At 37.5% G+C, this 17,539-nt stretch overlaps 1 protein-coding gene across 16 annotated transcripts in view; it reads left to right on the plus strand.

Annotated features, from left to right (window-relative positions):
• Positions 1 to 17,539, plus strand: part of LOC137106374 (ELKS/Rab6-interacting/CAST family member 1-like) — a 105,746-nt gene that overhangs the window by 45,748 nt on the left and 42,459 nt on the right. For 8 of the 16 annotated variants that reach the window (XR_010911928.1, XM_067489534.1, XM_067489537.1 and 5 more), the window contains 4 exons: positions 5,998 to 6,133; positions 8,031 to 8,162; positions 11,796 to 11,849; positions 13,023 to 13,183. Coding sequence is in view for 12 of the 16 variants with exons in the window: in XM_067489534.1 (XP_067345635.1) it covers positions 5,998 to 6,133; positions 8,031 to 8,162; positions 11,796 to 11,849; positions 13,023 to 13,183 (483 nt within the window). In the remaining 4 variants the exon portion in view is untranslated. The remainder of the gene's footprint in view (positions 1 to 5,997; positions 6,134 to 8,030; positions 8,163 to 11,795; positions 11,850 to 13,022; positions 13,184 to 17,539) is intronic. The other 8 variants (XR_010911929.1, XR_010911930.1, XR_010911931.1 and 5 more) reach the window with 1 other exon arrangement.

Here is a 17,539-nt window from a genome sequence, read left to right on the forward strand (position 1 = left end):
GAGATACTTGTGTGGTCCAACTGAGAAATTCAATCTAGTGAAAAGCAGGTTGTGTTTTGGACAGTTCACAGCACTATCTGTGTGTGTCCATGTGTGTCTGTGTCCCATATCATGCCCAGTTTTGCAAAATGTTTACGTTTGATACTGTATTTCAAAGCTGCATATTGTGTTTATGTGCACTTCGTGTGTGAAGAGAAAGCTTTACCACACATTAGTTTGTCATGTTTACAGCGTTGTGGGTAAAGTGATCTCTCCGGTGATTTTGCCTGTTCCAGCGATTTGCAGCTGTTGTTGCAAGTTGATTTCAGAGGCAGAGTGAAGGAAGTATTTTACATATTAAAACAAATTCAAATGGTGCTCAGCTTCCACTGAGCAGGGCCACTGAGTTCACCAAGCAACTTGTGCTCCTAAAGCAACAAGTGTAATTAAAGCGTTTTTGTGGTTAATTAAACATGTCAAAGACTGTATTCATGGAACATTTGGTTTGTTAGTCAGGACAGAGGAAGTCAATGTCCTAGTGTCTTTGCAAATTGAAAGGTACAAGCAAGACATGTCGGGATAAATTATGATGAAATGTGCATAAATATTTTACTCTGTGTAAGTATTTTAAGCTTTCAGTAAAGCACCAGAACCAAAATGGATATACAATAACATAAGGCACTGATGAGAGCAAAATGAATTATAATGTCTTGCTATAGCCTCATTTAGTGACCCGCAAAAAGATAAAAATATAGTAACATAATTATAGCTTGGCAGATTAAAGTATATGTTATAAAATTATAAACATAGTGATAATAGCACCTAATACGTTTTAAATTAACTCTGGTAAAGCTGAAATAATTCAATAACATTCAATAAAAGATTTTCAGCAGCTGTTTTGATTAATAATTTTTTTTTTAATTCAGTTAAATTCAAGTAAAAATGTCACAATGCTATTTACAAATTCTCAAATACAAAGAAGATTTTCTGCTTTTTCTTTTTTAAATTATACAAAATTTTTGTGTTGCTAGTTTTAGGCAGCTTTTCTTTTGGACCTGGTTTTACGTTTTTTTATCATAAAAAAACTGCAAATGAATCAATAATGAAAACAGTGATTAGTTGCAGTCCTGAAAAGAAATCATTACTCTTTTGTTTTCAAGATAACATATAACATGGGGACTGACACGTCTTTTTACATTTAAAGGTCAACTTCACAGATTTTAACATTCAGCTCCCTCTGATCCCACTTAGGGGAATAGATGTACATGAATGACGTCAGAGTTTTTTAGAACTACTTACACATATTTTGTGGAACTTTGACAAAATTTTGACTAGTTTTCTCAGAACTAAAAATTGTTTTTGTATTTAAGTGACACACATGCATCAAATCATTAGATCAACAATAACAACACACCGATTTGCTCGACAAATCAATACATATCAAATCTTTTATGGATTTTGCCTTCATAGTGTTATACTATAGTCAGTTGTGAAAGATCTACTGAAATATATATGTTTTTGTGTAGTGTTGAGCAGTGTTGATGAGAATGACCACAGTTTTGTAGACTTGGTGTGTGGTTTTGATCCTTGAGTGACAGGTTTAAAATTAGGTAAAAGGTTTAAAAACAATTTAAAAATTGTGTGACATGTAAAGATTTTGTGTGAAAGCAGTTGTAAAAACCGTAACTCTGTGAATAGAGTTCATTTTACAGTATTAGAGGTCTTAATAGCAAATACTACATTGAGAGGTTTCCTCTAAGTGTTTTTATCCTGTCCCTTAACTAGAATACAGATAAGCAGTGCACTGGGACATCCTACTGTGCACTTTTACAGTACTGTAACTTTCTGAAAATCAATCAATGAAAATTATGGAGGCCACTGAGAATGAAACCAAACATGATTCATCATTGTTGTTCTAACTTCATCTTATATGACTGCTGTTGTTCTTGGCTTTTGTCATACTCGTCTTCCTCCTCCTTTGTTTCCCTCCATTGAGTTTTTAGCCTCTTTACAGTTTTTACTTGTAGTAAGTTAACAACCGGTGTGTTGCTATTTTGTATCAAAGTGTGTCACCGAACACAATGTGTTTTGTCACTAAGAATGTGTGTAGAGAAAAATATGTGAATCAGATTTGAAAACTGTGTCTAACTACATTTGGTGCTTCAAAAAGTCATTCCTTTGAAAAAAATTGTTTTGGCAGATGGAGTTAGTGTTTTAGCAATTCGGACAAAATGTAAATTATCTTTACTTCTAGCTTAAAAAAATCCTCTGGGTGACATAATCTGGAGGAGGACTCAGTTTGAATGACAGCATTTGGGACATTTTTTAAATTTGGATAATGTAATTTTGTAATATATATAGGCGTGGAGCAGCACATTGCCCAATACCACAGCCTCTGACGTTTGAAGGATCTGATCATCTGAATAACAATTTTGTTTTTTAATACATGGAAGGCAGAGAGAATTTTAGTACCATTAATAAACACATACTCTCCAAATTATAATTTCATGTTGCAACATGGAGTTGCCCTTTAAACCCATATTCCCATAAGTATACAACTTCTAATAAGCGCATACAGTGCCATGATTAACCAGGCCAAAATAACTGAAATAATGTATTAATAACCTGTGATTCAGGATTTTTGTTTATTTATTTGTTTGTTTGTTTGAGAAGAGGGAAAGACTCAAAGGAAAAGTAAAACACAAGAGATAGAAGTGAAAAAATGGGAGAGCCAATATTCAGTGAAAGGAAGGGAGAGAAGGAATGGTCTATGGTCTGATGGAAATATTATATTCAAAAGAAAGTCTAATGTTGGATATGGATGGGGTGTGGGCTCAGAGGAAACTAAAAGGAAAGATGAGCAGTCAAGAAAGTACATTTGTCCTCATATGTTTTCTTGGTGCAAATAAATTGTTGCTTAGATGCAAATAACTAAAAAGCAACATGCAAAACTGTTAAAACACACGGAGGGAAAAAAGCAGACTTGGTTTGGATATTCCATTGAGGATAGATAGGTCAGAGAGAAACTCACTGTGACCTGATACAAATGCATAATAGTTACCGATGCAAATGATCTGCATGTTGAAAACTGATACAGACAAATAAGTTTAAGAAAAGAAAGTGTTTTAGAACTTAGAAAAAGGACAGAGGGAGATGGGAGCATATAAGTGAGAACATTGTGCTAATAGGAAACATTGCAAACTGAAAGACTATTCCACATGCACATATACTCACATACATACGCTAAATGTAGCATGAAGGGGGAAACCTCATAGAGCTAACCAGATGGTTGGGCCTTCCTGGAAATCCTCCAATAGGAAAATTCCTGGCTGTTTATGACCTGTTACAAACTCACACAGGGCGTATAGCACAAAATTGATCCCAAATATTCAAATAACTTTATTCCACATCCAGGGTGGAAATTGATATCAGAAACCCGACAAAGAAAACAAATAAAATCACCATAACGCATCTGACTTCATGCTTACTCTAACTTCTTTCCTGTTTAACATTTGAATACAAAATGAATGTAATACAGATGTAATATGCTGCATATGTAGGCCTTTAAAATATTAAAGCAGCACATAAAAGCAATGCATGTAAAGCCCACACACAAACACACACAGCTTAACACACTGATTACCATTTTGCAAGCTTTCAGCAAGCTTTCAACAGCCAGGTGCTGCAGAACATTTTTGGCTTAGTTGTCTTGCTCCTCCAGCTTTCCCAGTTTCTCTGGATGGTTTGCGATTGGACCCCCTGGACCATTTGGCAGACATACAGAGGATTATTTATCTCACCATCCTTTGCCAGTATTATTTCTCAACTTTTCTGGAGGTGAGACAGATGCAAAAGCCTCTCAGTGTATTACTGCCATTATTTTGGGTTACCTTAGCAGGTAGTTCAACATAAAGAGACAGAAAATGGATAAGCAGAGGGGGTGTCATAATATTTAAACTGTAAATATGTATAATATAAATATAGTATACTGTAGATGTTAACAAACGTTCTGCTTTTATGCATTAAGACAAACAATTGCACTCAGAGGAGTAAATTGCTGAATAGAAAATAAGAAATGAGCACAGTATAAAAATGTAGGATGTTTATGTACAGTATGGAATTAAGCTTTTATCTTTGTAGAGAGCGTAAAAAAGGTCAAAGGTCGTGTGACAATTAAAACCTGTTTACACCTTAAGGAGCTCAATACACAGTGTACGGCTTGTAAAACTGATTTTTTCATGGGTGCTTTGCTGCTGATGTGATACAGATTTTGCTGTGGATTCCCATCATTGAAGGTCAGCTCTTTACCGGTACCTGCAGGAGTGGAAGTGGTAAAAATTGATTTATCTACAAGCCAATAAAACTATATATACTAGAAACACACACACAAGACTAAATGTTTACACAGTGTAGGCAGATGTGTATATATATATATATATATATATATATATATATATATATATATATATATATATATTACAAAAAAATGCATACATACTGCATAAAAGACTCAGAAGGCATGTGTGGAGCAAAAAGAATGACTTTGACAGTCACTTTCCCATGTATTAGTCAGAAGTTTAGTTCTATTGTACAAGTGTCTTTGTTGGGTAAGTGCCATTGTGTACACACTCATTCTCTGTGTTTGACCTGTCTTTCATCTGTGTCATGATTCAGCAGACATTGTTAAACCTTACTGGCATTAGTTTGGGTTAGTCCACACGCATGTGTGTGTACAAGGGATGAAAGGTCCTGATCAAATCAAGCTGGTGTGATAGCTGATAGGTCTGTGACAGAGCCACAGTGGCTTCCAGGCAATTTAAACAGGGATTAAACACTTTCTCCATCTCCTAACCTCTCCCACGTTGAATCTCCCTCATGGGATAGGCAGGGTTAGTCGCTCTCTCACTCCTTCATTCCCCAAATGCTGATTTAGTCTCTGTTTCCCGACACTCAGTAATCCCTCTGTGAAAAGACCTTCATACTTCCTTCTGTGGTGAAGTCTCAAGTACCATTTATTCATAGTTTTTGAGTAAATTACTTTTTTATTTTATACACTTATCCTCTATATTGACCCTATTGGGTTTTATTACATTGTCTTGCACTGAACTGTTAATTACAGGGTCTAGAAGTACCATATTAATAGCAATAACAATTGAATGTGACATTCAAGACATTGTGTCACTTGTATAATCTGTCAATATGTATTTGTTTGTACTGTTACTGCATGTATTTATGGTTATATACTAAGGCTCATTGTGGCAAACTTACTCAAAGATGGTAATTAAATATTATTTGGTGTTCAATGTAATGTGTTTTTTAATTATTTTATGCGTTTCCTTATCTAAGGACAGAGGATTTCATTTGTACACTATACACATATAAGGGCAACTGTGGCTTAGGAGGTAGAGCAGTTGTCCACCTATCGCAGGGCAGGTCGCCAGCCACTCCTGTCATATGTATCAATACTCTAAACCCATAGTTAGTTGGCCGCCTGCAAGGCAGCACCTCTATCTGTGCGTGATTGTCAGTGAATGGGTGGATGAAAAGCAGTGTAAAGCACTTTGGATGGCAATAAGGTAGAAAGGTGCTGCAGTATATATATGCTGTTTAAATCCTTTGTGGGTAAAATGTCGCGACTTAATTATAAAGGTATTAGTAGTCTGCAGTATAGGTAATTTTTATTACTAATATTTTGGAAATCAAAGGAGAAACAGAAGGAATTACACACAACAAAGTTGTGTTTAAGACCCAAAGCCACCATAATCCATCATGTTGTATGTGTGTCATGTGTTTTGCATTATGTTATTAAGCTATTAATTATTGGGACATACATAAAGGTTTCATGTTATGTATTGTGTTAATGGATATTGTATTTTTCCAATCAATTTTTTATGTTTACAGTCAAAATGATGTTGATGGTGAATGTGCATTCACTGTACAACTCTTTCTGATGCAGTAAAACTCCTGGCCAATGAGCTTAGTGGTCGATTAAAATATTTGACTTTTGTGTCTATGCAGGCAGATGAAGGACCAGTCAAAGAAAGTGGCCAACTTAAAACACAAGGAGCAGCTGGAGAAGAACAGGAATGCCCAGCTGATGGAGGAGGCCAAAAAGAGAGAGGACAATCTGAATGAAAGCTCCCAACAGATAAAGGTAGAGGGATGAATGGGAGGGAAGGAGCTAAAGGAAGGTGGAAGGCGGAAATGAGAGAGTAAAAAAAGAGAGACAGAAAAAAGTTTCTCTCTACTTTTCTGTGTCCTACCTTGAATATTGTCTGCTATCACAACAATGCTTCATTGTAACGTGACAATTATGACAGGGAGCAGCCTGAGGCAATGTCAAACACACTCTTTCTCTCTCCTACACACACACACACACACACACACACACACACACTCACACTCACGCAATGCAGCTCTCATTCAGTCTATAAGGGGGGTAACAATAGAGAATGATTGACAGGGAGAGCAGATGGAAGATGGAGAGGAGACAAGAAACTGGTCAGAGAGGTGAAGGGCAGAAAAAGTTGATAAAATGAGACGAGAGGTGATTAGTGGACAAGGAAGTGAGCCACACACTGAATTATGTAGTGAATGCTGTGGGTTTTAAATGTTTCCTGTGGTGTGAGAATATCTCCTAATTGTCTGCTGAGGTGTCATATGACCACAAGATGAACAGTCCTGTAGAGTCACTGTGGTTTTCTTCATATCTCTTCATTCTTTATTTTCTCCATGTCTACCATTTGTGTCACCATTTTCACCCTAAATTCCCCATTTTCTTACCCCTCCCCCCGTTCCAGTAATGTTAACCTTCATGGCCTCTCTGATTAGAGGCAGATGATAATTGTTTTTCTGTGTGTGTGTGTGTGTGTGTGTGCTTCCTCCTGCTATGATTAGTCTTTGGTTTAAGGAGGTTGTCATTTGTGTGTATATGTGTGGTTAGGAGATGAGCTGATAGCTACAGTATGTGAGTCACTCAGACTTATGAGACCACAGTGGTTACAAACATAACTAGTGTGTGTGTGTGTGTGTGTGTCAAATGTAAGTCATTCTGTGTAGTTTAACCAGCACAGAAGACTGTAAATGTGAATTTAATTTAGACCATAAATTTAATTCAGCACAATACAAAGATTTAATACAATTAAGGTCCTTTTCAGTCTGCATAGTTAGACACCAAGTAATGTTGGATCTGGAGCAGGATACAGATTCACAGCACATGTGTTGGAGATGTTCAGTAGATTTGTTCAGGGCCACTGTAATGTGTCATCCTCTATGTACCACTCCGTCTCTATCAGTTTATATATTCAAATCTAATTTAACCAGGAAAGCCGAGTGCCTGGCAAGAGGGGGAAAAAGCTCTTTTGGGAGAACTTGTGGGAAGTTTGTCATCTTACTTAGAAACAATTTTAGATGTAATCGAGAATTCCCATGAGTCCTTGGAGGCAGATGGAGATCAGATTGTCTAGTTTGTAAGTCTTTTTGCAGCCTATTCCAGTTGTAAGGAGCAGCAAACTGGAATGAGGAGAGTCCAAATTTTCTCTCTGGGGATATGTTAAGCAAGATGTGACAGGGAGAGCTTCTGTTAGGTGAAACTCAGAGCACGTTTTGTCAAATATGGTGAATGTCAGATCAAGGAAAGGTATGTGTTGCAAATGAAGGAGTCAGTTAATTTTCAGCTAGTACTTGCATAAATAAAAAAGCCCAAAGTGGGATATAAAAAAGTTATCGTGAAATAATAACACTTGTATTAAAAGTCTAAAAAGGTCACAAATGCAAATGGAGGACATACAAATTATTACAATTTGCAGTTATATAGTTTTTATTGTTTTACTCAAACTTTTTTTTAATACACTTGTTGGCCATTTTTGTTACCTTCTGATAATGAAGAAATATTTGTACAAATACTACTTACTTAAATGTACAACATTCTTTGTTTTACTCCCCCCCCATTTTAAAGTAGGGGGTGCAAGGTTTTGCACTCAACTGTATATTTGGCAACAGTTAATTAACTATTAAATGCTGGATTAATTGACTGATCTTTCTCTCTGTAGGACTCCCTCCATCAGAAGGAGGAGCGCATCGAGGAGCTGGAGGAGGCACTGAGAGAGAGCGTACAGATTACAGCAGAGAGAGAGGTGGTCCTCGCCCAGGAAGAGCAAGCACGCACTCGTGCTGAAAGACAGGTACAACAGTAACTAATACACACATAACCAATTGTGCTACTGTGTGGATGGTTACCCCAAGCCAGTAAATGTGTGACCCAAACTGTTCCTAAAAATCAACCCCTATCAGTTATTTTTCATTTGCATATACACAAATGTCCTAATTTTCTTTGATTTCTTTCATTTTTCTGTATATTCTAGACATGTGTCGAAAGAAACACAGACAAACTTCTTTATGACAACCTACCAAGCCTTTCTGACATTGCTAAACATTAGCTCGCCAAAAGTGGCTAATGGCGGCGGTGACACACATGCCTGAGCTCATTCAGGTGCAGCTGTCTGTGTGTGTGTATGTGTGTGTTTACCCAATTACTCCTCATTTGGAGTAAAGGTAAACACATCCCTATTTAAAGAACAGCATGAATTTTGTCCACTCTGGCCAGCAACACACAAACGACTTTCTCTTAAATGGAGCGCAGGCCGACCACTTCAATTTGTAACCTGTTTTATCTATATTGAAACAGTGGGAAAGTTCATAACAGGAGGCTCAGAGGGTTTAGTGGATTCAACCTCAAGCTAGTGTGTGTGCGTGTTTGTGTGTGCTTGTTGGTCATTCCCCTGGGTGCCAGTGACTTAACAAGGCCATAGAGATGGAAATGTTCCTCAGCGTCTCGATGGGTTTTGACAAGTGGGTGAAAACAGCGTGGGATGTAAGGACGAAAACTGCCCTGAGAAAACATGGGCTGCTGTAGCTGTTGGCAAAACAGCTGGACTCCATTGTTATTGTGGTCTCTAGATGTTGGCCGTCTTCTCTGGCCCGTATGTATCGGACTACTTCTGAACAGACGCATACAGAAAAGGCCGACATGCGAACAGATGTTTAACTTTTGAGGTATTTTGCTGACACATTTATCTGTGGTAAATGTAAAACGAGTGCCACAGTAGAAGACTAGATTGTGGAATGCACTAGAGGAAAGACAGATTAAGGCTAAGAAAAGAACATGATAGACACAGTTAATTGGTCATTAGCCAAAAGCAAGCAATTAACTCTACATGAAACAAAGCTTATAAAACAAATGTAGATTAACTCCATAGGCAAAAGCTGTTCAAACTCTCAGAGCTGTTATTTTAAACTCTAGTCAGAAAAAGGAAAATAGGTTTAAGTGAAGCGAAAACAGCTTGGATTTTTTTTGGTTTATGATGCAACCAAAAAGAAATAAGATTCTGGATCTGACTTACTGGAAATTTCACACAGCTTCAATAAAAAGTTTAATAAAGTAGGGATGTGATATTGTTAAGTGATGAAAAAGTCCTTATTTTGCTATTATTTAGGTAAGAATTTTAAGAAGAATACAGAGAGCATGAGGGTTTAAGTGTTTGAAGATTGCTTGCTTTTCCAGCAGCAGAGCTGCCTTTTCCAGCACTTGAACATCAATAAACCATTATTTGGTAGCTTGTTTTCCACACACGATGACAATGACACACACTAATGATATTCACTGACGCTTTGTAGCCTACGATTCAGCAGGTGTCATCGAACAGTCCATTACATACATCAAAGTTGATTTCTTACCCAGGTTTATTAGAATCGTGTCGCACAGTGTGGCTTTCAGCAGAGTTCTAAGATTTCTAAAATCGCCCCGTCTGAAGGCGCCCTGAAGTCCCTGATCTGGGGATAGTTGTTTTCAATGGCCCAAGAATAATTTTTCCAATAGAGTTAATAGTAACCTGTCTCCTAAATACAGTAAAGACAGAACAGAGCTGCAGATTTGAAGCTTCTATCGGTATAATACGCTTTGAGGTGTCAAGTTGTTACAATAGACAAGATTGGAACACGCGAAAGAAAATGGAAAAATCACATCCAGCATGTTTATCTTCCTGAAGTTGACTGCGGTTTAATTTGTTTACAGTAATGGTGCCAAGCTTTCACATTTAATAATATTGAAATACTTCAAAACACTGCATGTGACAGCTTTAATTAGAAATAACTGAGGCTATTCAAGCCAGGACAGCCAGGAGGGTGCTGGAGAGCGTCCTCATGCTAAAATGCTTCAGTGAAGGAGGAAGGAGCAGGAACGTGTGGTGAACTGAGATGGCAGCCAAACACTCAGTGCAGTCCTCACCCAACATCAACAACACTAACTTGGCCTTACAGCGTACGCACATACACATGTGAGCACTTGATGCTCACAGACAGGATAGAAATACACAAAAAAAGCATCTCACATACATGCATATACAAACATGGTGTAAAGAAGTGCTAACTGCTATTTAAACAGCGCACCAATGCAGCACAACATAGCATTCAGCAGGAGCCAGATGGACGCGACTTTGGTTTTCTAACGGGAAACATGTCTTTATATACACGGGTAAATTGTAAATAAATATTTTTGTGTTCCCGTTTTACAACTGCGTCACTGCAATTAACCTTTCACATAATGATTTATAAAAACGATGACAGAGGGAGAGACAATTTCCTCCCTTAATGAGGATGGTGTGTTCAAAGGCAAACATTGCTAATTATAGCACTAGCATACACACACACAAATGCAGCCAAACCAGGAACTTCGACACACACACCATGACTAAGTATTGGAAGACGCACATCTTTATTATGCGGCCATAGATTGACATTGTGTGTGTGAGTTTGTGTGTGTGAAAGAGACTGTCCAATGAATAGGGTTTGTCCAGCAAAAATGGTTGACCACATGAAAATATACTAAACCTTCTCTGCTAGACATGAGTCACTGGAGCATGTGTGATTGCTATAGAAAGGTGTGTGTTTCTGTGTATGACACACAAGTGAGTCAACAGTATGACACACTCTGTCGCTAAACCACTGACAGACGTTCTCTTCTCCAGCTTTCCATCTTTAATTAACCAAACAATTTTAATTCTTGAACTCAGTGCACCCTCTTTCTTCCTTTCATTCTCTTAAAATAAAATTGAATTCCCTAAACACACACACACATTCAGATGACTGAAGGGGTTCCTGTTCTGTCCTCCCGCTCCAGCTCCTTCTTTTCCAGCCGGGCCTTGTCAATCCTCACCCCTCCCTGCATCCCTCCATCTTCAATCTCCACATCTCTGATGTCGGCCAGAGGCCTTTCTCTCCTCCTTCTCTCCTTCTTCTCCCCCTATTCCTTTTCTCCTTTTTCCTCCTCCTTGTCCGTTTTCCCCTCTTTTCCTCACTTCTTGTCTTGCTTGAATTGCATTTTTAATACTGCCTGTGTTTCTGACTGCTCAATATTTAGCATTTTCCTTTATATTTTTCTCTGTTTTTTAGGTATTTACTTCTCTTACTAGCTCTCTTTTCATTTGAGCACATTTTAAAGTTTCTCTCTCTCCCTGTCCCTTTCTCTGCTCTTCCCCTGATTTTTGTTAAAATTGCATCTTCTCCATTCTTTTCTCCTTCTAACAATTTTTTTTTTACACGTCTCCTACTTTCATACTCTGCCTCCTCTTCTTTGGCTTTCTCTGCCTATATTCATCATGGTCTTTCCCCTCTGCTGTACTTCGTTTTGTTCCTCCCCTGGCATTAATTTCTGTCTCGTCTTCTCTCTTTTCCCCCGTTTTACATTCATTATCTTTCCATCATGTCGCCTTCCCAATTCTATCTCTATCTCTCTTTCTCTCTGCTCTTTTTGTATACAGCTCTCTCACATTCCATTTCATGAGTTCACCTCAGCCGGCTTTAGGTGGTCAAAGGTAACAGACATCACAGATCTGCTGCTGTTTGCTGTACATTTCATCATTTATTATGTCTTCATCATTCACCCTTTTTTTATTTGCTCATATTTTTATCATGGTTAACTGCCACTTATAAGCTTAAAGTTATTTAGCGTTTTTTATTATGTTAAATAAATCATTCAATAAATTAGTGAAAGACATTGCTCCAGCTGTTTAAATAATTTCTTCTACTGAATCAGAACTTGGTTTGTTTGAACTCATCATCCATTCACTCATGCATCTCTTCTGTCGTCCAGCTGAACAGGCTTGTTAAAATAAACTAAATGGAAAAAAAATTGTAGAGATGCATTGTATTATTATTTTAAAACTCCATCTTTTCTCTGTGCAGCCCTGTGTCATTTTCTTTCTTCTGAAAAGACTGACAGTCTTGTCCTTGTTTGAAAACAAGCAAAAATTTAGCTCAAAATGTGTAAAGATTGTCAGTGAGAGAGCTCCAAAGTAAAATTTATTGATTATTTGTTGATTTATTGACTCGACTAACGTATAGCGTTTTCTTTAAAGTTGCATTAAAATGGAAGATGTTAAAAACCACCTGAAAATTAGGCTGATGATGGGAAGAAATAAGGAATAAGAAATATATTTTAAGTGCCACATCCAACAACCAATTGGTTCAGATTAATGTATAATAAGAGTTACGACAAATCTTTGAAAAAGAAGAAAGGAAGAACAACAGTTCAGAGCCCTGTTTTCTCTGAACAGGAGCTGCTTTTAGATTTAACTAATGTGCAGGGTTTTTACTTTATTTGTGTATGTGTGCATGCTTCCATATATGTGTGGTAGGTACATCTGTTTCATGGTCTACACATGTGCTTGTGCATAATACATACATAGACTGACCTTGACACTCCAGCTTCACACACATAAAACTGCCACACTGATTTATGCAGAAAGAGGGACATAGATAAAACACACTGTATATCATACAATGAAAGAAGAAAACAATGTTTTACAATGGAGCATTTTACACAAAAACATAAATTATTAAAAGATTTCATAGCACAGAAGCTGTCAGACATTATCATAAACATAATTACAAATCATATCTGTGGAACGCAAATGTAAATGAAAATGTTTTGGGCAGAGAAATTAGAAAAATCCTGTTTAAAATAACATTTTGTGTATGTGTGTCAGGTGGAAGACCTGCTGGTTGCCATGGAGAAGGTGAAGCAGGAGCTAGAGGTGATGAAAGCCAAGCTGTCATCAACTCAGCTCTCACTGGCTGAGAAGGAAGGTCACCTGACGGCCCTGAGGGCTGAGAGGCGGAAACACCTGGAGGAGGTCCTGGAGATGAAGTAAGAATTACAAAAAACAAAAATTCTAGTGCTTAAGTTTATGTTAAAATGGAAAACAGCTTAACATTAACACTGACTGCTGCAAACTCTTATGTCATTCGTCATGTTTCCAAATGCCACAAAGATTCCAACCAGACAACTAGCTACTCCACAAATGAGCTTGAGTACTTTACCTAAGATGAGCATCTCTTGTGATATCGGCAGTAGTTTCCCATGTCGTTTCAGTGTTCCAGGAAGGTAGTCACATTGACACAATCTTCACAAGACACCTCATCAACTCTCTTTCTTCTTTTATCATCTCTCTCTTTCTCCCTGCACTTTAAAGCCATAGACGTAAGTAGAGTGCTAATGCAATAACCATGTTCCACCATCCGGCTCTTCATATGATTGATGGCATGCACAGACACTCGCACACATTCATGCACACACTGTAACTCACTATATATTTTGATGTAATTTTAATCAATGGCTTTGTATTTTATATCCAGCCTAAGAGGAGTTTAGCAGTCCGATGTTTCCATGTATTTTCTGCTGTTTTATGTCCTCTCTGAGACCTTACAATGAGGTTTACTTTAGTGGAACGATGACGCAATAGAAGCCAACTAAAATGTGTTAGCATGACCTACCTTTTAAAACGCAATGCAGGCATCTTTTACTTATCTTTTTCTGCGGCATCACTGGCAAATAGGGGCGTGTGTGCTGTGAATTTAGTTTTCATGCTCTGCGTCCTACCACTGTTGCATTTTGTTTTTGAAGTGTGTGCGTGTGTTTGTGTGTGTCTGACAGAAGGACCATTCACAGTCTGGCTGAGTAAGAAATTGACCATTTCATTGGCCTAGTAATGACCTGTGTGATAGTTACAGGCATCAATGCTTCTGAATGTGTGGCCTTGTGTTTCATGTGACTTTGCATTTGTGTGAACACTGGTGCGACTGTGTGCGACTGTGTGTGTGTTTGTGTGTGTGTGTGTGTGTGTCCGCGCGCTCACACTTTATTGCATCTGTTAAAACTTTGCTGGTTTTCCTTTTATGGAGAAATATTGTATGATAACATGCGAACAGACTTACACATGCTCTCATGTTTAAAGGTACAATATGCAGCCTCAGCTAGAGGTAATATGAGATAGTAGCATCATGCAGTCCTCCCTCTCCCTGTCTAGGGCTGCCTTCACACACACTGCTCCGCTGAAAAAACTACTCCGATAAAATAAATACGAATCCTAATAAAATGTGGATTTGTATGTCAGGATATTGCAGCACCTTTCTAGTATCAATACACCTTGACATTATTCCTTTTCATTTAATCTGTAAGGCTTTTAACATATTCATTCTAAGAAAAGGGTGCAAAAAATTAAGCCTTGTTTGTGCAGCTTGTGGCCAGTCTGCTTTTATGTTTTTATGTGTTTCATATAAACATTCACATAAAATAGGGCAGGTAATTACAGTATGTTTCACCTGTGTCTATGACATGATAAATTATTTTTGTTTGCTTAATAGCTGACAGTATTATTGACTTATGAAATAAAAACTCCATTAGCAGTTTACAAGAGTTTGTTTCTTCCCCACAAATATTGATTGTTTAAGATTTTTCTTATTTATTGTTGGTGCAGTTGCCTGAATTGGCCAGCAGTTTTCACTTCACTTGTTGCTTTTCATTTTTTTGTGAGTCAGCTCACCCAAAACACTCCAGGAATTCTTTGAACTGAATTGGCTTATTAAGAATTGTGACATTCTTATTGACATTATTATACTGTAAACATACACCACTTTCAATCTCTGCCTCTACATAATATTTGATGCTATTCAAGCTGCAGGAGAATATTATTATCACGTACAGTATTTGGGAATTGAAAAGTTTAAATTTTTCAGGTAGCTGTGTTGCTGTGAGTTATGTACTTGAGACTGTTGCTCATGTTTCATAATGTTAAAGTTTGGTCAGCAGATACATATTTTGTTTTTTTGGCTTTCTCCCACATGTAAAACACAAGATGTTTAAGTGGGCCGCGATCTGGCTGTCCATATATCTCAGTGTAATGCACATGAAACTGTCTCTGCACACACAGGCTGCCGTATTTCTTTGGCGTTTGATGTCTGATTTGCTGCCCACTGTTACGTCGGTGTGAGGTTTAATGTTTCTGTAAGACATGATATATGATATGATATGTTTCAGAAGGCTCTGAGACAGACATAGAATATATTAATGTACATGCACACACTCTCACTCCCATGCAGAGTTACATTCCAAATACAGCTGGAGGAATGTACATTCTGACATTCTGTCTCACTGTCTTACTTTCTCTTATTTTTTCCCTTGTCTTGTCTTTTTCTTCTCTTACTGCCTCTCTCTGTATATAGTATTATAGTATTATACATGGGCACACACACACAAATACAAAATAATCCAGAGGCAGAAAATACACACACAGAACTACACACAGATAAACACATCTGCCCTGCATGGTTCCATCATGCAACTTTCCTACTGATAAATCATCTGTGGTGACCTTCACATGTGTACACACACACACACACACACACACACACACACACACACACACACACACACACAATTTTTTTTTGTGCTGTACCTTAAATATGCACATTTTCTTCCCAGCCTCATGTGTACATCTGTGTTGTCATTTGTTTGTACAGTTTGGGGTATGTAGGTGTGTCTGCGTGTACTGGAGGAATGTACCGACAGTTTGAGTGTGTAACAGCAGGGTGTCAGGTCTGAAATACCAATTTAGATGAATTAAAGCCTTTATTACTGACATTTACCACATGTCAGATTAACGTGAGGTCGCACACACACACACACACACACACACACACACACACACACACACGCCCCACTGATGTGGGTACTCTGGACAATATGTAGCATCCAACCGATACATGTCTAGCAAGGCTTGATTAATGTAATACATTCAGTCTTTGAAGTATTTTGAGATGAAAAGGAACAAGTAGGTTGTAGTCCGGTCAAGCCTCTTTATTTATGTAGCCCAAAATCACAAATCACAATTTTACCTTAGATGGTTTTACAATGTACAACAAAAACACCATTTATCATTAGACATTTCTCTTTCAATTATTTCCATCTTTTCAAATTTTGTGATTTATATCGTGATGACCTTCATCACTTATGTCATTAAATTTGTACACTCAGTGCTTTGCTCTGGGCAAGAAGGTCCAGAACACATCAGACATATTTTGAGGTTCCTTTGTTGAGGTATAGTCTAGGTTTACAACAGGTTTACTGTGAGTGTGCTCGTTTGGTACTGTGTCTTAATTAAGAAAATGAAAGCTGAGTGTTTTATTTATTAAAACATTCACACCTAAAGCCACCTGCATAAATTGTATAGCAAATGTATCTTGACTTCAGAATAGTCAATGGAATTAGTTTGTTTATTGCTAGCAGGTTGGATCAGAATAGGCTTTGAGGAGAGGACAGAAAGGAGGACTGTGTAAGGGGGAAAGAGAATTAAGGGTGACAAGAAGGGAAGGATACAAAACAAGTTGAGGAAAAGGGTTCAGTGTGGACAAATATCGACAAGGGGGAAAAAAGAAGTCAGAGCAAATGTTATAAATCTCTTTTTGGGGAGACCGAGACAGCAGGAGGGTAATATACTGAAAGAAAAGAAGCAGAAATGTTTTTTTGGCAGAGAGAAAGTAGGGAACGCAAATGAAAAGAGGAGAAAGACAGCTGTCCAACAACAACTTACTCAAGCCAACAAACTGCATGATATCCTGAAGAAATTATATTACCTCCAACTTTGTGTAGCTCGCTTCTTCCGTTCATCCATCTTTCAGACTACAGTATATATTGAATGTTATAATCATGCAATTACATGATATCCTTTAACTTACATTTGTGTCGGTCTGTCCCTTAATGCACAACACTGTCAACTAATTTATTGAAGTTTTTTTTTTTTTTTTTTTTTTTAACCAGGCATCAATTATGAGTTTTAAATTACAATATGTTACAGCAAATGTTTTGAGACATAAAGCACTCTTATTTTGATTATTTATAAGGTTGTTATGAAGATTAAATTAAATTTCTATTCCTTAAAAATGCAATTTATTACAAAAGAAAACACTAAAGCACTGCAATAAAAAGAAACAAGTAGCGATACACCTGACAAATGCTTTGGCAATGCAAATGGTCAAGGCTTCCAGAAACAAGCAACTAAATGAGTCACATTACTTTTGTGTGTTTCTTTTAATAGGGAAATATAACATCATATTTTAGTTGTTTTCGCTGTGTGTGGGAGGGAGCCTGAGGCTGTAAGAACCTGGTGATAATACTGTATTGGTAGGGTGATTCTCTGAGGATTTTCGTATTTTGGGGGGGTAAAAA

The sequence above is a fragment of the Channa argus genome, chromosome 21 (assembly GCF_033026475.1).
Source record: "Channa argus isolate prfri chromosome 21, Channa argus male v1.0, whole genome shotgun sequence".
NCBI classification, from domain to species: Eukaryota; Metazoa; Chordata; class Actinopteri; order Anabantiformes; family Channidae; genus Channa; species Channa argus.